General features: G+C 33.1%; 1 protein-coding gene across 1 annotated transcript in view; it reads right to left on the bottom strand.

Moving 5' to 3' along the window:
* LOC127712107 (carbonic anhydrase 2-like) overlaps positions 1-23,375 on the bottom strand; it is a 40,318-nt gene extending 16,943 nt beyond the window's left edge. Inside the window, exon 1 of the mRNA XM_052218315.1 lies at positions 23,100-23,375. Within this exon, the coding sequence (XP_052074275.1) occupies positions 23,100-23,163 (64 nt within the window). The 5' untranslated portion in view covers positions 23,164-23,375. The remainder of the gene's footprint in view (positions 1-23,099) is intronic.
* Between the last annotated feature and the right edge of the window lie 276 nt (positions 23,376-23,651).

Genomic DNA, 23,651 nt, shown 5'->3' with positions numbered 1-23,651 from the left:
CCTGTTGTTAGACAGGCTTATTCATTTCGTTCGACAATTTTTAAAATCCCCAACTTCCTCCCCCACCCCCTTTTCCTCTAATCCAACTCCCTGTAATAATCAATTGTTCTTACCAATAAGATGTGACGGACTTAAATGGGTTTGAATAAGTGCAACAAATTAAATATTTTGTTCTCAAAAGTGATGAATATCAAGCACTTAACTATATATAGATACAGCACTACTCATTGTTCATATTGATGTATATACATTTGTACATTACTACCCCGAAATTACTACTATTCCAAAACATACCTTGGTCGTGAAGGTATGAAACCAGACAACAGAATAAAAATAAATGTATATGTCATCATAGCTGATGGGATCCAGCTTGATCTTTATACATTGTTACGTTTTATATATGTTACCAGGTTTACCCGTGTCTGCTGTGAGGTTACGCACTTTAGGTCTCTGCCAAATATTTTAAGTATACACGATTATTTTAAGCCTCACTCTATAATAAGAGGCTGCAGAATTTTAATTTCGGAAATTAGTGGTATGTTGGGCGTGTAATGAAATTCTTTAATCCTCTTAAGTTTGATATCTTTAAAAATTTTTTTATCAATTATTGAAGGGCGTCATTTGCTTTTACTATCGATATGACCATATTTATATACCTCATTCCAGTCCTGAAGGTCTAAAATACATTAAAAAAAATAGAAATATCGTAATTATATAACTTTATCGCTTTCTCACTAAACTGATGAATTGAAAAACTTATCTATGAATTGCTCTCGAAAGAGCCTGGTGAATGGTATTCAAGATTCACAAAAGGGATGACTTCACCTTCCCAATTGTGAACTTTCCATTTCTATGTAGCAACATATTAGCAACGCCTGCGTATGGAGTATATATCTCTCCGTTGATACGATATTCCAGAATTTGCATTCCCTATCATTATTTGCTTAACAGAGGGTTCCTGCTTACAGGGAAGCTAATTGAACCAATGGTTCCAAGTTGTTATGTTGAAGTATTTCCTTTTTTAAAAGTACACCATCACCAGATGCATGTTGACCGCTATGGAATATATGTGTCACAGATAACCATGGATACGTTGCAATCGTCGTAACCACCATCTCGTTCTCGTTTCCTTGATTGTGACATCACCGAATGAGACTCGGCACCGAATGTGAATTTATCACGAGAAACATGACGGGTGCTACTAGTGGAACATGATCTGCTTACACTTCCGGAGCACTCGAGACCACCCCTGAGTAATCCTCTCTAATACGTGGAGGATATATCTTTTAAATTATCAGATCATAAATCATTTAGAATTTTTCAGGAAAAGTATATCTTTAAATTTTTGAATGTTCTGTTGTCCTTTTTGTTTTGTTTTTTTTTGTTTTTTTTGTTCTAATCTTAATGTACTTTTGGCTTGATATTCTTACATATTTTAAAAAATGGCTTCCCCATACGGTTTGGCACACGCGATGGAAGTTATTGCCAAAAACATAAAAATAAAACTTATTGTAATTTCATTGGAGCCCAAATGAATACTGTGTTCATTATACTCTATCCCTTATATTTCTATGTATCCGCTGTAATGAGGAAACTAGATGTTTGATTAGTAATATAACAAATAGACAACATCCTTGAAGGGGACGTTACGTATGACGAGGACAGGATGATATATTTGTTCGCATCTATTATAATTTATAACTAAGTCAAAAAAAATGAAAAGTAGGATGTCATATTATAAATTGAATACGGATTGTTCGATTGTTCAACTATCATTAGGCCTAAATTAAGTCGAATCCATTATATAAAAAAATCATGCCAATAAAAATTAATGTTAGCGTACATGTTATAAGTAAAATATTAACCAAATAGAAAAATACGATGACAAACTATTATAACAACACAGTATGCATAAAAGATTGTGAAAGAATTTTTCTGTAAATTTTGAATATTCTTGAAAATTAGGATATATGGTGTTTTACTGTTTGACTCAAAAATCCTTAACGCACTTAAAAAAAATAAATTAAAATAGCAACAGCTTTATTGCTGTTCCTCATATATAATAGGTCAAAGTGGGACCGTCAACATGAAGCAAATTTACACCTCAACGCAAGTTCAACTCGACACCCTCGCACCAATTTGAACATTTTTTCCCTATATAACATTACATATATGCATTAAAACACCTACGAAGAGTGCTATCAACAAATTTTGATAACGCCAAGGGCTGACTTGGGCATTAAAATATGGTTATCCGTGGACTTCTCCCGTCCGACAGTAAACACATAAATAAAATGGGGCTTCCGTTTGGTTGTGCTGGATTTATGAGTACGCAGCCACTTCCGGTCGGAATAAAGACGTTAAATCGGAAGCAGAGTTACGCTCTCATTGCGTAAAAGAACCCTTGCAACAACTTTTTGAAGGGTCTACATGTTGCCTTTTCAACTTTTCATTTTTCTCAATCTCCAACCCGGTTGACCTATATTGCAGTACTTATTTATTGTTTTAATTAGATGGCCTGTTGCAAGGGATAACATGACAAACATAGTCCCGGTTTCCAGTGACAATCCGAATTTCTTTACCCTTAAACCCGGTTTTTAACGTGTTTCTATCTTGAATATGACTTAAATATTTGCCAACTTAGCAACGAATAATGAATTTATCAATCATAAGAATAAACAAGTACACAAAATAAACAACAAAAAGGTGCAACCAAATAGTTAATGGAAGAAGAACATAAATGTCATAATGATCTTATAGTAGTTCATCTACAATGATAACTAGCCTTTCAACACAGAGGTTGTGACTTCGAACCCTGCTCGTGGTAGGTGTGTTTGACTCAGATCTAATTGACTAGGATTCCCAGTTTTCCTGCAGAAGTTCAGTGGTTCTCTCCGGTATTCGTGCTTGTTCAACCAATAAAAACTGGCCGTGATATAGCCAAGAGTTCTGAAATTGTGTTAAACACCAAAAAACAATCAATCAATTATAAATATCCCCGGGTCAATTTCAAAATATAAACATATAGTTATACCCCGAGGTTGTTAGAACGAATGGGTATCTAATTTACCTATTAGGGTTGGTGCAAAATGATATCGTTCAATTATTAAGAAGGTGGTATCGTTCAGGAATTTCGTCACATTTATGGACAAAGCATGAAAAATGTAAGATATCCAATCAAATTTAATGTTGCCACATGTTAGATAGTATCGGTTAGATTTACACACTTCAGCAGTCTTCATATCTTGTCTAATCAACAGAAAAAGCTTTAGCACTGTACATGTAATTACCAAAATTGACGTAATACATAATATCAGTGGCGTAATCCCTAACTAATATCAATCACATCTACGGAAACTCCCATAAAGTTCTGCCAAAGGCAAGATAATCTGATAAAAACCCTGCTTCTACATGGTCGTACTGTTTACTATTTTGGCTAAACACATATTAAAGTTTTATGATTTCTGTAACCTTTCAACTACTTACTCGCTCTTTAAAATTCAAGCACCCAAGAAATTAACCATGATTGAAAGCTGTAATACTAATCCTTCTTATATACAAAAAATTGTGTTGTGTGACATTCATTGTTTTTCTCCTTTGAAGTCAATAATATACTATCATCGCTAATTTATTAAGAAATGCGTGCATTTTTTGTCGTAATGTACGGATCCCCTTAAGTGCCATGTAAATATAATTATTTTCGTTTGCCGGAGATTTAATCTGGTGCGCACCAGTTTGAAAAATATCGTGCACACGAGTTTAAAACTGGTATGCCCGACATTCAAAAACTGTTGCGCACGCTCGTATAGAGTCAGTCAAACTTTGTCTGTCTGAAAGCCGGGCACACGGGTTTGAAAGTTGTGCACACCATTTTTAAAAGTCGTGTGCACCATTTTGAAAGTCGTGCGCACCATTTTTTTAAAGTCATGTGCACGATTTCGAAAGTCGTGTGCATGAGTTTAAAAGTAGTGCACGCCATTTCGAAGGCATGCACACGAGTTTCGAAGTCGCGCGCACAGTTTAAAGGTCGTGGGCACCAGTTTGAATTTCAAACTGGCGCGTACAAGATTAAATCTCCGGCAAACGAAAATATTTATATTTAGATTGTACTCAAGGGGCTCCGTAGCCTCGGGTTCTATTTATTACAATAAATCTTTGCTCAAAAAATAAATAAAAATGAAATATCTCACTTTTATTTAACTGACAAAAACATAAAAATTGAAATGTAAATAGGACAATTTTCCTTTGTAGAAGCATAGCGCTGATAATTGACATTTTGCATTGCAACCTGTATGTGAATGTAATAAAAACCTTATTGATCGTCTTTTTCCAAACTTCTTAGAGAAAAGAATTTTCATACTGATCAAATATACGTGTATACATGGGACAAGAGCTACTTGTCTCCTGACGAGTTATTTCCTCAAATGAATCCGCTTATAAAATTTTTAATAAATTAAAAAAAATTGTCTCACACTTTCATAGTATTACTTGTACCAACCAACTATTGTTGCAGTAGTTTTTCATGTGTTATATTATCACGTAGATAAACACTCTAGAAATATTTAAGGAGATTACACAATCATACTTAACGCCTTCGTTATGTAATTGAAGTCGTACAATTTTTCACAACTATTCCTGTATGGATTAGTCTCTTTCAACCTAGGACGACAGACTATCTGGTGACAACCTAAGCAAAGATCTAAAATCATGAACTAGTTTCTATTGATGTTACATCATTCATTACACGCCGCCGCGGTGGTCTCAGGGTAGCGTGTACGCCTCGAGTGTGGGTGGTCGTGGGTCCAACCCCCGACCAGGTCAAAATATAGACTGTAAAATTGTGTTTGCTGCTTCTCCGCTAGGCAAGTGCATCAAGTGGTAAGAGCAAAGACGGGTAGGGTGACATGTCTTCCTACGAACTGTAGCCTTGTGAGCTAGCACGTTAAAATTCCCGCTGAGCGTGTCAGTTAAGTATATAGCAGGGTTCATATTCGTATCGCACTAACATGTTCTCGGGCTTAATATGCATTTAGTTTGCCACTGGACGGTAAACAGCCGTCCATCCATCCACCCATCCATCCATCCATCCATCCATATGAATTAGTGCACATAAAATTAATAGATATTATATTTTAGATATAAATGTCCTATAATTACTAAAATAAATGGAATTCGATAATGCTTTACTGAAATATGGTTTAAAAATAGACTGTAATTAGATCCTTGAATATTGTTTTTATCGGTATATATATATTGATTTTGTTACTCATAAATTAAAACCCAACTAAATATCATTGCTATACCTTAATGTGCATTTACGGTCCTACAGTCTGTCGATGCCTATATGTTTTATTTCATATGTATCGAATAGAAATGTTGACACAGTATCCTTTGTACATTGTAATTTGGAAATTATTGTATGATGTAACGACCTTCTCTTATTTAGATAAAAGACAGAACACGAAGCTACGAACATCAGAGAACATTACTGTACATAAACATGAACATTGATACCATTAAGTATAATTGGATATCTTGCATTATGCCTTATCCTATAAAAAGATGGAAAAAAAAACATTTAAAATTATTGAAAGCTATCATTGTGCATTAACCATAATATCAATGTGTTAATCGGGCTGACGTCCTCGGGGTTATATCGATTATTATCTATCGTCATGTAGAAGACAGACTGTCTATTATCCTTATAGCCACTGTCTGAAACAAACATTGATGGAGACTTCTCAATATCGGAATCAATACACTGGACATTGCTGGGAGATATATCTATATTTGTTAATCAGAATGTTAGAACCACATCTACATACATAAGACGTCAACGGTATATTTACTTAATTGAGGATTTAGTGACTATCGAAGTTAAATGTGAAAAAAAAATAAGTACATAAAAAAATGTTTATATACCCTGCATTCTCGTATAAATATTACAATTATAAATAAGATTTAGACGTAGTTCTATAGCTACATGAAAAAGTTTTATGGTTTACAATGGGAATGGCTTTATTGTTGGCAGCATAGTTTTATTAGTTATTACAAAAATTTACATTAATTTCTGAAATAAAATGGAAATGAAAGTAGTATATAGTATGAACGAAATTCCTTTTCTTTTTTGTTCATTTAAAAAGGGCTTTTTTTGTTTGAAATAATAGTAAATATTTGAAAATGGTGGTGTACATGTTACGAAAACTCTGGCTCGTTCGAGAGGTTGCATGTCTTTTTTTACGCGAAGACAAGGTGACACCGTCTCCAAACATAGGGCAACGGATTCAATGTCCCCATTCTGACGACGTTGCTGTATATTTATACATCCAGATTAGCCAAACGGGTGCCCTCTCTACATGGGTCTTACTGGTGGTAGTGAGGTTTGCTCTACATGGGTCTTACTGGTGGTAGTGAGGTTTGGGACGTCTTACTGGTGGTAGTGAGGTTTGGGACGTCTTACTGGTGGTAGTGAGGTTTGGGACGATTGTGGGATATTATCATACGCCAAATAAATTAAAATGTTTACAGCTAGAAACTGAGAAAATAGTTTCCAGCTGGTCAATTTGTACAAGAATTGAAAGTGTGTAAGAATGAGTTGTGTAAGAATGGGTTGTGTAAGAATGAATTGTGTAAGAATGAGTTGTGTATGAATGAGTTGCGTTTGAATGAGTTGTGTAAGAATTTGTAGCTTAAAAGGAGATGACGAAAAATATAAATGTTTTACATTATTCAACATATACAAGCACCGGATTATATAAGTAATCTTATTCCATTTTTACAGAGTATAACAGTGTATTTTTTTGAGAAACGGCGATGGTATATTGTTCGAAATCGAATTTATTTGAATGTTAAGTTGCTGACGGAAATCAGTACTTAAAAATAATTACCAGATTTGCAGGAAAAAAAATTGTCGAAAAAAAACGTAAAACTCTTAATATCATTAAAGTTTAATTTTGGTTTTTTTTTCTAAAATCATAACTCCAAAATATAGAAGAATTCGGGGAATTTTGTGACGTTTAAGACCGGAACAGTTTAAAAATTGATGTATGAAAAGAATCAAATTCTCTGTTCGTATATTTTTTCAAACATATTTTTCGATTTGCAGAAAAGATTAACAGTATCTAAATTATTTAAGAACCACGTGTAGAATGCAATTACTGTTTGGACATGGTAGTTATTGAGAGCAAGGTCATTTGCGTAAGCTCGTAAAGATAATGAAAGATTATTTTTTTCTAAATAAATTTTAATCAGTGTGGTTATCGGAATAAACTTTTTAATCGAGTTGCTGCTTATCCAACTACACAGTCAACCTCTACATGTACATTGTAGATATCTATTCTGATCTATTCGATACTGTTAACTTATATCATGCGTCCCTGTCAACAAGTATAAAATGCATATATAGGATCATATAGTCCACTTTACCTTTAAGGGCTTTAAGTGTTAATCCTCTCAAATGACCTTTTACAAAAAATATTCTAAGTTCATGACTTTAATGCACCTACGTAATATACGGCTGTGTCAACCATTTGAAGCTTGTTATTTTTACTTCCGGTTTTGTGAGGACGTCAAAAAGTCATATGGTGCAGTTGTTATAAATCAAGGTCAAAGATCAAGAACGAACATTCCAAAGAGAGACGGACGATACAAAGACTCATGAGTCGAAGGGAAACTGACAACGCCATGGCAAAATAAAACGAGGGAAACTGACAACGCCATGGCAAATTAAAACGAGGGAAACTGACAACGCCATGGCAAAATAAAACGAGGGAAATTGACAACGCCATGGCAAAATAAAACGATGGAAATTGACAACGCCATGGCAAAATAAAACGAGGGAAATTGACAACGCCATGGCAAAATAAAACGAGGGAAATTGACAACGCCATGGCAAAATAAAACGAGGGAAACTGATAACGCCATGGCAAAATAAAACGAGGGAAACTGATAACGCCATGGCAAAATAAAACGAGGGAAACTGACAACGCCATTTCAAAATAAAACGAGGGAAACTGACAACGCCATGGCAAAATAAAACAAGGGAAACTGACAACGCCATGGCAAAATAAAACGAGGGAAACTGACAACGCCATGGCAAAATAAAACGAGGGAAATTGACAACGCCATGGCAAAATAAAACGAGGGAAATTGACAACGCCATGGCAAAATAAAACGAGGGAAACTGACAACGCCATGGCAAAATAAAACGAGGGAAATTGACAACGCCATGGCAAAATAAAACTAGGGAAATTGACAACGCCATGGCAAAATAAAACGAGGGAAACTGACAACGCCATGGCAAAATAAAACGAGGGAAATTGACAACGCCATGGCAAAATAAAACGAGGGAAATTGACAACGCCATGGCAAAATAAAACGAAAGATGACGAAAAGACAAACATGTATACAAAAAACAATACATAAAAACTAAAGACATAGCAACATGAACCAAATAAAAAACTTGGGGGTCTCAGGTGTTCCGGAAAGGTAGGCAGATTCTGCTCCACTAGTGGTGATCTCAGGTGTTCCGGAAGGGTAGGCAGATTCTGCTCCACTAGTGGTGATCTCAGGTGTTCCGGAAGGGTAGGCAGATTCTGCTTCACTAGTGACAACGGTGCTCATGGTAAGTACAAATTCGGTGATCATCAAGTCTCGTTCGAAAATGACACAATGCCAATCTAATTTAAAACCGTTCTCGCATCGCCCTCGTTTTCTGATAAGTCACACGGGCCCACAAAATAAAAAAAGGAGAAACATGGGCTAAAAAACAAAGAATAGAGAAAAATGACCAAATAAATTGAAGAATACAGAAATGAAGGATCCCCATCCACACCCTCATAATTCCTGATGTATATCGCAATGTCAATCAAGCATTTTCCACAAAACAAAACGCAATTCTCAACATATCCCTTAAAAATGAGATTTTCTGTCATAGCTAAATACTTAGTTTATCAATTTTTATATGCCCATAAACTTTTTTTTATTTTGAAGCCTAGTAATTTTTTGGCATCAGTTGTGACTGCATTAACTGTGTCGTGATTTTCATGGAAACAGTCATCTTTTACAGCGTTTAATGTTGCCTAAATGAAAAATTAGCAAATAGAGATAATTCAACCTTCCATATTTAGATCGTACATCAATATCTGTGATTATCCAGTAGAAATAATAATAACCGATGATTTCTAAAGAGAAATAAAGTACGAAAATGAAAATTAATCTACATTGTATATATACTGAAAATATGTTTTTCGAACGTGATAACATTTTGTAGTCACATTTGAAGTGCCCACTGACTTTGCACCTAAATCCAAGCAAATGAAAAGCCAGTGTTAGGAAGAATAAAATCGTCCCCAGCATTATTTTAACAAGGAAGATATAATACTACACTAGATAAGGTTTTAGACATGGTTAGAGGTTTAATATCATATAATATTCTAATATATGATGTTTGTACAACGTGCACCATACGTTTCCTTTATTCACAACTGTTGGTAAACTTTCTGTATACCAAAGGATTAAGCACTTGTTTTATTTTTATGATTATGAATATTAAAATCATAAAAGAGTAAATGTGAAACCTAATCAACAATAAGACATGTACTTCTTACCCTTCCAATGCACTTAGATTAGTCGAGTTGTCTTTAATATATTTTTTTCTCTGATGAATTATACGGCATAGAACTAAGAGTTGTCAAAGATAAATGATAAATCATTTAAATTGAGTTTTGATGTTAAAATTTCATCTTACATCTCACAGTACTGTGTTGATGACACTTAGCATGCCTTGAATACACATCAAATGTCCATAGAGAAGTCAAGATCTCACACTTCATGATGTAATTAACATCAGATAACTCAGAATCCATACTTGATGTATGACGAAGTATGTATGTTCTGACCAAACATCTGTCTTCGCATCATTTAAGCAGAGTTTTAACGAATATGATGTTTTCAAATTGCATTATAATTCATAATTTCAACAGTTTCTCATCCTCTTATTTGGAGGAGTTTCTTCATTCTGGGTGTTAACTTTTGGAGGAGTTTATTCATTCAGGGTGTCAACTTTTGGAGGAGTTTCTTCATTCAGGGTGTCAACTTTTGATTTTTTAGGGTGTAAAATACTATTTTAATAGTAATAAACCTAAATTTTACGACTAAGAAAACTTGAATTACATATCAGTGATTACATGGAATTATGGTCATAACTGAATTTAAATTATTTCACTCTTTTTATAGGGTGTGGTAAAGGCATACCTCTTTTGCTCTTTTTATTGGGTGTGGTAAAGTCATACCTCTTTCGCTCTTTTTATAGGGTGTAGTAAAGGCATGCCTCTTTTGCTCTTTTTATAGGGTGTGGTAAAGGCATGCCTCTTTCGCTCTTTTTATAGGGTGTGGTAAAGGCATACCTCTTTCGCTCTTTTTATAGGATATGGTTTAGGCATCCCTCTTTTGCAGACTTTCACTTGTTTTTCATCTTCAGCACTTTGAAATATCAAATTCCAATTTTTTTATCTCATTTTTAAGATTATTTTTTGAATTGAAAACAGGTGTACTGTAGTCAAACAACCAGACCATTTACTCGCAACCATGCATTAACTGTGTTAAAAGCATAAAATAGAAACAGAATATCTTTTAATTTGATCTGCGTGTTGACTTTTAAACGAAATTAAAAATTAAATTTCTATGTATCTTGATAATTATATCATACACTTGATACAGTTACTGATATGTATTAAAATATATTCCTGTATATGTAAATGAAAAATTGCTTGTGCATGTCTCTACAGCAAAACGAAAGGAACCAAGTCCAGATTAAATAAATGTATTTAATAATACGTTTTTGACACGGCAATGCTTATATTTCATGGAATGGTCGATGTCAGTGCAATGTTTGTTTTTGTTCCTATGTCGTTTTAAGCAGACCAAGATAAAGTAAGGGTATGCGGTGTGATTTCCTCCAACAGAGTCCAAATGACATGGATTTAATGTATATTTTCTCTTCCCTAGTCGTTGTTAGCATGTTAGTATGTATTGATTATGACTACTAAGTAAATATTTCTCCTATATTATTTTACACTATGGTCAGAAGAATATTTCAGCCGTATCTGCCAAAATAAAATTTCCAAGAGAATATCTCGAGCAGATTTATACTCATATACTATCTATTTTTATCATATATTATACTCCCTCATGGGCATTAACTCCAATTATACCATACTCTCTCATGAGCATTAACTCTTTACCTCCAATTATACCACACTCTCTCATGGGCATTAACTCTTTACCTCCAATTATACCACACTCTCTCATGGGCATTAACTCTTTACCTCCAATTATACCATATTCTCTCACGGGCATTAACTCTTTATCTCCAATTATACCAAACTCTCTCATGAGCATTAACTCTTTATCTCCAATTGTACCATACTCTCTCATGGACCTTAACTCTTTATCTACAATTATACCATACTCTCTTATTGACATTAACTCTTTATCTCCAATTATACCATACTCTCTCATGAGCATTAACCCTTTATCTCCAATTATACCATACGCTCTCATGAGCATTAACTCTTTACCACCAATTATACCATACTCTCTTATGGGCATTAACTCTTTATCTCCAATTATACCATACTCTCTCATTGACATTAACTCTTTATCTCCAATTATACCATACTGTCTAATGGACATTAACTCTTTATCTCCAATTATACCATACTCTCTCATGGACATTACCTCTTTATCTCCAATTATACCATACTGTCTAATGGACATTAACTCTTTATCTCCAATTATACCATACTCTCTCATGGACATTAACTCTTTATCTCCAATTATACCACACTCTCTCATTGACATTAACTCTATATCTCCAATTATACCATACTGTCTCATGGACATTAACTCTTTACCTCCAATCATACCACACTCTCTCATGGACATTAACTCTTTATCTCCAATTATACCATACTGTCTAATGGACATTAACTCTTTATCTCCGATTATACCATACTGTCTAATGGACATTAACTCTTTATCTCCAATTATACCATACTCTCTAAATGACATTAACTCTTTATCTCCAATTATACCACACTCCTCTCATTGACATTAACTCTATATCTCCAATTATACCATACTGTCTCATGGACATTAACTCTTAACCTCCAATCATACCACACTCTCTCATGGACATTAACTCTTTATCTCCAATTATACCATACTGTCTAATGGACATTAACTCTTTATCTTCAATTATACCATACTGTCTAATGGACATTAACTCTTTATCTCCAATTATACTATACTCTCTCATTGACATTAACTCTTTATCTCCAATTATACCATACTGTCTAATGGACAATAACTTTTTATCTCCAATAATACCATACTGTCTAATGGACATTAACTCTTTATCTCCAATTATACCATACTGTCTAATGGACATTAACTCTTTATCTCCAATTATACCATACTCTCTCATTGACATTAACTCTTTATCTCCAATTATACCATACTGTCTCATGGACATTTACTCTTTATCTCCAATTATACCATACTCTCTCATTGACATTAACTCTTTATCTCCAATTATACCATACTGTCTCATGGACATTTACTCTTTATCTCCAATTATACCATACTCTCTCATTGACATTAACTCTTTATCTCCAATTATACCATACTCTCTCATTGACATTTACTCTTTATCTCCAATTATACCATACTGTCTCATGGACATTAACTCTTTATCTCCAATTATACCATACTGTCAAATGGACATTAACTCTTTATCTCCAATTATACCATACTCTCTCATTGACATTTACTCTTTATCTCCAATTATACCATACTGTCTAATGGACATTTACTCTTTATCTCCAATTATACCATACTGTCTAGTGGACATTAACTCTTTATCTCCAATTATACCATACTGTCTCATGGACATTAACTCTTTATCTCCAATTATACCATACTGTCTAATGGACATTAACTCTTTATCTCCAATTATACCATACTCTCTCATTGACATTAACTCTTTATCTCCAATTATACCATACTCTCTCATTGACATTTACTCTTTATCTCCAATTATACCATACTGTCTCATGGACATTAACTCTTTATCTCCAATTATACCATAGTGTCTAATGGACATTAACTCTTTATCTCCAATTATACCATACTCTCTCATTGACATTTACTCTTTATCTCCAATTATACCATACTGTCTAATGGACATTTACTCTTTATCTCTAATTATACCATACTGTCTAGTGGACATTAACTCTTTATCTCCAATTATACCATAGTGTCTAATGGACATTAACTCTTTATCTCCAATTATACCATACTCTCTCATGAGCATTAACTCTTTACCTCCAATTATACCACACTCTCTCATGGGCATTAACTCTTTACCTCCAATTATACCACACTCTCTCATGGGCATTAACTCTTTACCTCCAATTATACCATATTCTCTCACGGGCATTAACTCTTTATCTCCAATTATACCAAACTCTCTCATGAGCATTAACTCTTTATCTCCAATTGTACCATACTCTCTCATGGACCTTAACTCTTTATCTACAATTATACCATACTCTCTTATTGACATTAACTCTTTATCTCCAATTATACCATACTCTCTCATGAGCATTAACCCTTTATCTCCAATTATACCATACGCTCTCATGAGCATTAACTCTTTACCACCAATTATACCATACTCTCTTATGGGCATTAACTCTTTATCTCCAATTATACCATACTCTCTCATTGACATTAACTCTTTATCTCCAATTATACCATACTGTCTAATGGACATTAACTCTTTATCTCCAATTATACCATACTCTCTCATGGACATTACCTCTTTATCTCCAATTATACCATACTGTCTAATGGACATTAACTCTTTATCTCCAATTATACCATACTCTCTCATGGACATTAACTCTTTATCTCCAATTATACCACACTCTCTCATTGACATTAACTCTATATCTCCAATTATACCATACTGTCTCATGGACATTAACTCTTTACCTCCAATCATACCACACTCTCTCATGGACATTAACTCTTTATCTCCAATTATACCATACTGTCTAATGGACATTAACTCTTTATCTCCGATTATACCATACTGTCTAATGGACATTAACTCTTTATCTCCAATTATACCATACTCTCTAAATGACATTAACTCTTTATCTCCAATTATACCACACTCCTCTCATTGACATTAACTCTATATCTCCAATTATACCATACTGTCTCATGGACATTAACTCTTAACCTCCAATCATACCACACTCTCTCATGGACATTAACTCTTTATCTCCAATTATACCATACTGTCTAATGGACATTAACTCTTTATCTTCAATTATACCATACTGTCTAATGGACATTAACTCTTTATCTCCAATTATACTATACTCTCTCATTGACATTAACTCTTTATCTCCAATTATACCATACTGTCTAATGGACAATAACTTTTTATCTCCAATAATACCATACTGTCTAATGGACATTAACTCTTTATCTCCAATTATACCATACTGTCTAATGGACATTAACTCTTTATCTCCAATTATACCATACTCTCTCATTGACATTAACTCTTTATCTCCAATTATACCATACTGTCTCATGGACATTTACTCTTTATCTCCAATTATACCATACTCTCTCATTGACATTAACTCTTTATCTCCAATTATACCATACTGTCTCATGGACATTTACTCTTTATCTCCAATTATACCATACTCTCTCATTGACATTAACTCTTTATCTCCAATTATACCATACTCTCTCATTGACATTTACTCTTTATCTCCAATTATACCATACTGTCTCATGGACATTAACTCTTTATCTCCAATTATACCATACTGTCAAATGGACATTAACTCTTTATCTCCAATTATACCATACTCTCTCATTGACATTTACTCTTTATCTCCAATTATACCATACTGTCTAATGGACATTTACTCTTTATCTCCAATTATACCATACTGTCTAGTGGACATTAACTCTTTATCTCCAATTATACCATACTGTCTCATGGACATTAACTCTTTATCTCCAATTATACCATACTGTCTAATGGACATTAACTCTTTATCTCCAATTATACCATACTCTCTCATTGACATTAACTCTTTATCTCCAATTATACCATACTCTCTCATTGACATTTACTCTTTATCTCCAATTATACCATACTGTCTCATGGACATTAACTCTTTATCTCCAATTATACCATAGTGTCTAATGGACATTAACTCTTTATCTCCAATTATACCATACTCTCTCATTGACATTTACTCTTTATCTCCAATTATACCATACTGTCTAATGGACATTTACTCTTTATCTCTAATTATACCATACTGTCTAGTGGACATTAACTCTTTATCTCCAATTATACCATAGTGTCTAATGGACATTAACTCTTTATCTCCAATTATACCATACTCTCTCATGAGCATTAACTCTTTACCTCCAATTATACCACACTCTCTCATGGGCATTAACTCTTTACCTCCAATTATACCACACTCTCTCATGGGCATTAACTCTTTACCTCCAATTATACCATATTCTCTCACGGGCATTAACTCTTTATCTCCAATTATACCAAACTCTCTCATGAGCATTAACTCTTTATCTCCAATTGTACCATACTCTCTCATGGACCTTAACTCTTTATCTACAATTATACCATACTCTCTTATTGACATTAACTCTTTATCTCCAATTATACCATACTCTCTCATGAGCATTAACCCTTTATCTCCAATTATACCATACGCTCTCATGAGCATTAACTCTTTACCACCAATTATACCATACTCTCTTATGGGCATTAACTCTTTATCTCCAATTATACCATACTCTCTCATTGACATTAACTCTTTATCTCCAATTATACCATACTGTCTAATGGACATTAACTCTTTATCTCCAATTATACCATACTCTCTCATGGACATTACCTCTTTATCTCCAATTATACCATACTGTCTAATGGACATTAACTCTTTATCTCCAATTATACCATACTCTCTCATGGACATTAACTCTTTATCTCCAATTATACCACACTCTCTCATTGACATTAACTCTATATCTCCAATTATACCATACTGTCTCATGGACATTAACTCTTTACCTCCAATCATACCACACTCTCTCATGGACATTAACTCTTTATCTCCAATTATACCATACTGTCTAATGGACATTAACTCTTTATCTCCGATTATACCATACTGTCTAATGGACATTAACTCTTTATCTCCAATTATACCATACTCTCTAAATGACATTAACTCTTTATCTCCAATTATACCACACTCCTCTCATTGACATTAACTCTATATCTCCAATTATACCATACTGTCTCATGGACATTAACTCTTAACCTCCAATCATACCACACTCTCTCATGGACATTAACTCTTTATCTCCAATTATACCATACTGTCTAATGGACATTAACTCTTTATCTTCAATTATACCATACTGTCTAATGGACATTAACTCTTTATCTCCAATTATACTATACTCTCTCATTGACATTAACTCTTTATCTCCAATTATACCATACTGTCTAATGGACAATAACTTTTTATCTCCAATAATACCATACTGTCTAATGGACATTAACTCTTTATCTCCAATTATACCATACTGTCTAATGGACATTAACTCTTTATCTCCAATTATACCATACTCTCTCATTGACATTAACTCTTTATCTCCAATTATACCATACTGTCTCATGGACATTTACTCTTTATCTCCAATTATACCATACTCTCTCATTGACATTAACTCTTTATCTCCAATTATACCATACTGTCTCATGGACATTTACTCTTTATCTCCAATTATACCATACTCTCTCATTGACATTAACTCCTTATCTCCAATTATACCATACTCTCTCATTGACATCCAATTATACCATACTGTCTCATGGACATTAACTCTTTATCTCCAATTATACCATACTGTCAAATGGACATTAACTCTTTATCTCCAATTATACCATACTCTCTCATTGACATTTACTCTTTATCTCCAATTATACCATACTGTCTAATGGACATTTACTCTTTATCTCCAATTATACCATACTGTCTAGTGGACATTAACTCTTTATCTCCAATTATACCATACTGTCTCATGGACATTAACTCTTTATCTCCAATTATACCATACTGTCTAATGGACATTAACTCTTTATCTCCAATTATACCATACTCTCTCATTGACATTAACTCTTTATCTCCAATTATACCATACTCTCTCATTGACATTTACTCTTTATCTCCAATTATACCATACTGTCTCATGGACATTAACTCTTTATCTCCAATTATACCATAGTGTCTAATGGACATTAACTCTTTATCTCCAATTATACCATACTCTCTCATTGACATTTACTCTTTATCTCCAATTATACCATACTGTCTAATGGACATTTACTCTTTATCTCTAATTATACCATACTGTCTAGTGGACATTAACTCTTTATCTCCAATTATACCATAGTGTCTAATGGACATTAACTCTTTATCTCCAATTATACCATACTCTCTCATTGACATTTACTCTTTATCTCCAATTATACCATACTGTCTAATGGACATTTACTCTTTATCTCTAATTATACCATACTGTCTAGTGGACATTAACTCTTTATCTCCAATTATACCATACTGTCTCATGGACATTAACTCTTTATCTCCAATTATACCATACTGTCTAATGGACATTAACTCTTTATCTCATAGTTTACCCTACTTTTTCTGTATATATACCTGTCATCATACCAAACGCTCTTGCTGACATTAAATTCTATCATACTCTCTCAATGACATTTACGCTATATATCTTTTAATCTACTATACACTATCGGTGACATTTACCCTATATACCTCGTAATCTGCAATACGCTTTTATTTACATTTACACTATATCACCAGTTCTATCAATGACGATTTTGACAGGCGTAGAGAGCGTAGGCCCCTCTTCCTATTCAATCGAAAAAATAATAAGAATAAATTTTAGCATGAAATCGTCAAAAAGTTCTTTCATTTCGAGAATTTCGCCCCCTTTCCTCGAACCCCGGACCCGCCCTTGTCTACTCTCTTATTAGATATATAGATAGATAGATAGATACTTTATTCTCTAAAACCAATCTTGACATTGATTAGATATAGAAAGATGTGGTATGAGTGCCAATGAGACAACTCTCCATCAAGTAACAATTTATAAAAGTAAATCATTATAGGTCAAGGTACGGCTTTCAACACGGAGCATTGGCTCACACCGAACAGTAAGCTATAAAGGGCCCCAAAAATTACTAGTGTAAAACCATTCAAACGGGAAAACCAACGGTCTAATCTATATAAAAACGAGAAACGAGAAATACGTATGAACTACATAAACAGACGACAACTACTGTAATCAGATTCCTGACTTAGGACAGGTGCAAACATTTGCAGCGGGATTAAACGTTTTAATGGTACCAAATCTTCTCCCTTTTCTGAAACAATAGTATAACATCACAACATAGAAAGACACACTATAAAATATCAATTGGAAGGCTTAACTCAATCAAAAAACGTAACACACAATGAACGAATAAATTTGATCTGTGATACCTGATTGCAAATATATAGTTAATAAAAATTAGAAGGGATAAATAATTATGGTCAAACGGAAATTGACTCATTATCTGCCACCATCATATGATTTGAATATTTCTACTTAGCAAGTCTTAACCAGTAAAATTTATATCTTAATCTTGAACATGTTTACAGTTTACAGATATATTGGTTAAAACAGCTGATCTGGAAGATATAACATGCCACCATACATCATGTCCTGTGATGAAGCAGACGAGGATATGCATTACCAGACTAACGAAAGCTTAATACTTTTTAGGCTAGTTGACAGAGTGCACTAGAGCGTTGGATACATTGCAGACGGAGTTTCTAATATATCACAAAAGCATGGTTTTCATATCCCACTGAGGGACAAACATTTGCTACGTAGGGCTATCTATTCAAACGAAATGTATACCACACACACAAACACATCATTTTGTTTTTAGAGACACCGGACTGACGATATCATTTATTGTGCGTGTCACTAAAATAGATTGCATTGCATATAATATTGTTCTACAAATGTTTAAAATGATATTGTTTATATGTTATATACCCTCACGGGCCCTAATTTGATGTATATATTATTCTATTCTTAGAGGATTTGGAAGGAGTAAAATATTTTGTTGAGGGGTCAATACAATATTTTTTAAGACATTATACCGTTAATATTAATTTTATGAATGAAATTTGTAAAGGTCCTGCAAGATTAGGAAAATATAAATTAAAATAAATGGGGAATGTGTCCACAGATGATGCCCCCGCTTGCATACAAAGTTATAAAGGGACATAACTCAAGATAGTAAAAGTGTCGCTACCCAAATTCGTACTTGATCTGAGTTCTGTGGTAATAAGCATTATGTACATAAGATTCATAACAATTGGTTGATGCAAACTTAAGTTGAAAAACGGAAACGAAAAATTCAGCAATTTTTCCATTTGTAAATGGGCATAACTCAAGATTGGTAAAAGTGACGCCAACAAAATTCAAATTTGATCTGTGTTTTGTGGTAATAAGCATTGTGTATACGTTTCATAACATTTGGTCGAGGTAAACTTAAGTTAGAGAACGGAAACGTAAAATTCAACATTTTTTCCATTTGTAAAGGGGCATAACTCTAAAACAGTATAAGTGACGCCACCAAAATTCAAACTTGATCTGTGTTTTGTGGTAATAATCATTATGTACATAAGATTCATAACAATTGGTTGATGCAAACTTAAGTTAGAAAAAGGAAACGAAAAATTCAGCAATTTTTCCATTTGCAAATGGGCATAACTCAAGATTGGTAAAAGTGACGCCACCAAAATTCAAACTTGATCTGTGTTTTGTGGTAATAAGCATTGTGTATAAGTTTCATAACATTTGGTTGAGGCAAACTTAAGTTAGAGAACGGAAACGTAAAATTCAACATTTTTTCCATTTGTAAAGGGGCATAACTCTAAAACAGTATAAGTGACGCCACCAAAATTCAAACTTGATCTGTGTTTTGTGGTAATAAGCATTGTGTATAAGTTTCATAACATTTGGTCGAGGTAAACTTAAGTTAGAGAACGGAAACGTAAAATTCAACATTTTTTCCATTTGTAAAGGGGCATAACTCTAAAACAGTATAAGTGACGCCACCAAAATTCAAACTTGATCTGTGTTTTGTGGTAATAATCATTGTGTATAAATTTCATAACATTTGGTTGAGGCAAACTAAAGTTAGAGAACAGAAATCAATTCGGGACGTACGTACGGACGGACAAGGGTAAAACTTAATGCCCCTCCGCTACGGCGGGAGCATAAAAAACAATATAACAAAACATTGCCATACGGTGGCTTGCTGTCTTAGGGTTGCTGATTCAATGTTATTAAACCTTGCCATACGTAAGGTTGTGTTACTGTCTAAAGCGATTTATATCTTGCGGTGAATCTCACCTCTAGTACATTCATATTGTTGCTGTTTTATGTTACATAATATTACATAAACACATAAACACATAAACACACACCTTTATACAGTTTTACAAATGTTACTGTTGACGGCTGATTGGATTCACTTCATTAATTACAACGTATGATCTAGTGGCATGAGACATCTGCACCCAATCTAACGATTTACTTGTACTTCAAAAACTACATTTTAAATGAAAAATATCAAAACTAAATGTTAATTATCTTTATGATTTATATAAAAATAAGGAGATGAGGTATGACTGCCAATGAGACAACTATAATATGTTTTATGTAGTTCCCTTTAATGAAGTTTTCCAACCATGAATGAATTATCACGATTTAATCTTTCTGCTGCAAACACGGAACGTTACATCTGTTTATCTTCAAAGAACTACATGTATTTCATAAAATAAATAAGTTAACAGGAAATAACATGAATAAGTGATTTTGAAATTTTGAAATCACTTGATCAGTAAGTCTAAAGTGTTGCACAGAATTATTTAAACACTTGATCAATAAGTCTAAAGTGTTGCACAGAATTATTCAAATACTTGATCGGTAAGTCTAAAGAGTTGCACAGAATTATTTAAACACTTGATCAGTAAGTATAAAGTGTTTCACAGAATTATTTAAACACTTGATCAATAAGTCTAAAGTGTTGCACAGAATTATTTAAACACTTGATCAGTAAGTCTAAAGTGTTGCACAGAATTATTTAAACACTTGATCAGTAAGTCTAAAGTGTTGCACAGAATTATTTAAATACTTGATCGGTAAGTCTAAAGAGTTGCACAGAATTATTTAAATACTTGATCGGTAAGTCTAAAGTGTTGTACAGAATTATTTAAACACTTGATCAGTAAGTCTAAAGTGTTGCACAGAATTATTTAAACACTTGATCAGTAAGTCTAAAGTGTTACACAGAATTATTTAAACACTTGATCAGTAAGTCTAAAGTGTTGCACAGAATTATTTAAAAAAGGAGTTGTTTACCTTTATTTCAAGTCCGAAAGCACTAAAATACTAATAACTGTTAGCTAGATAGGTGGAAATAGTACAGTTAGATGCATGATATAGTGAAGTGTTCTCTTTAACCACAGACAGGGGAATTACCTATTTTAATCACTAGTTTAAGAAGCATTTCTTCATTCCCAAAAATAGGACATAAACTAGCAACTATAAAAAAAATTACAAATAATACTGTTGAAAATGATCTGACGAACGTAGGTAAAGCGTTTGAAAATGTTTGAAAAATTCACCCCAAAAACTGAATAAAATGTAAAAAAATGAAAAAGGAGTACAACAAAAAATTATTGTACACCTTAAGTAAACCTAGATCTGGCTAATCATTTTCAACAGTATTTTTGTAAAAAAAAAATGTGTAACTTTTTTTCATTATTGCTAATTTATGTCCTATTTCTGGGAATGAAGAAATGCTTTTTAAAATCACTTGTTAAAACAATTCCCCTTACTGTGGTTAAACATTATACTTCGCTATATTATGCACCCAACTGTACTATTTCCGCCTATCTTGCTAACAGTTATTAGTATTAAGAACGTAAGATTTTAATTTTTGCATTATTTACATTTTCATTTGTTCATTAGAATAACTTTTTTTGACTTACTGAATAAGGAGATGAGGTATGACTGCCAATGAGACAACTATAATATGTTTTATGTAGTTCCCTTTAATGAAGTTTTCCAACCATGAATGAATTATCACGATTTAATCTTTCTGCTGCAAACACGGAACGTTACATCTGTTTATCTTCAAAGAACTACATGTATTTCATAAAATAAATGAAGAAATGCTTTTTAAAATCACTTGTTAAAACAATTCCCCTTACTGTGGTTAAACATTATACTTCGCTATATTATGCACCCAACTGTACTATTTCCGCCTATCTTGCTAACAGTTATTAGTATTAAGAACGTAAGATTTTAATTTTTGCATTATTTACATTTTCATTTGTTCATTAGAATAACTTTTTTTGACTTACTGAATGGTAGTTTCCTTTGATGGCAAATTAAAAAACATGATTCTAAATGTGTATTTGAATCAACGTAATTTATTCTCTCGTTTTCTTACTCTTCAATATAAAATGCTAAAAGCGTGAAGAATTAAGCTTTACCGAAACTATCTTTACTTACACACATACAAATTTGTTTGTCGTTTTTTTTTTCATCCTTATTCATAAAAGTCATAAGCGGACTTGTAGTATTCCATGAGATATTGTATATTATATACGACTATCTATCCAAATTCATTACACGGACCTTATCCAGAACAGAAAGTTAAACGTTTCATAAATACATAAAATAGGTTTGGAATATAAAAGCAAAAATCGCCAAACAACTTTCAATTATTAAAATAAAACAGCATTTCGTAAGTAAATAAAAAAAGAAAATTATAAAAAATCGTGAAAGCATAAAGATCATCTTACCTGCGCATGTGACAAAATCATTAATTAAGCCAAACACCACAAGTAAGGTTGCAGAATAAAACATCGTCTGAAAATACTGGATATCCAATTAGTATGTCTTAGTGTGGTCAGCTGCGAATCTCTTACAACATATGATCAATCAGCACTTCTCAGCATAGTATAGTATGCACTTGTATCAACGGAACAGAACCATCGAAAGTTGGAGGCTTGCCAGCGAATTGTTTATTAATATTATATAAAGTTATGATAAACAATTAATCTCATGCCTTTTTGATCCGGGGATATAAACAATTGTGTGATTTTATACCATCTTTTTAAATGTTTAACCACATTGACGTTTACTATCCATAACGGTGTTTATATGCATTTCAATTATTTAACAAAATATTTTCGAAGGACTTGATAAGATTTTAAATTCTTAGACGAATCATAAATTATCTAATGTACATTTAAACATGAAATTATAGAGATAATTGTATTTTTCTTTTTACTTGCTTTATATTACGTGGAACCAGGAAACAAAACTAGGCCTTAGAGATTTGTGTAGTTAAG

The sequence above is a fragment of the Mytilus californianus genome, unplaced genomic scaffold (assembly GCF_021869535.1).
Source record: "Mytilus californianus isolate M0D057914Y unplaced genomic scaffold, xbMytCali1.0.p SCAF_8, whole genome shotgun sequence".
NCBI classification, from domain to species: Eukaryota; Metazoa; Mollusca; class Bivalvia; order Mytilida; family Mytilidae; genus Mytilus; species Mytilus californianus.
The sequence above is the reverse complement of the archived record's forward strand: the minus strand, read 5'-3'. Positions and strand labels throughout refer to the sequence as shown.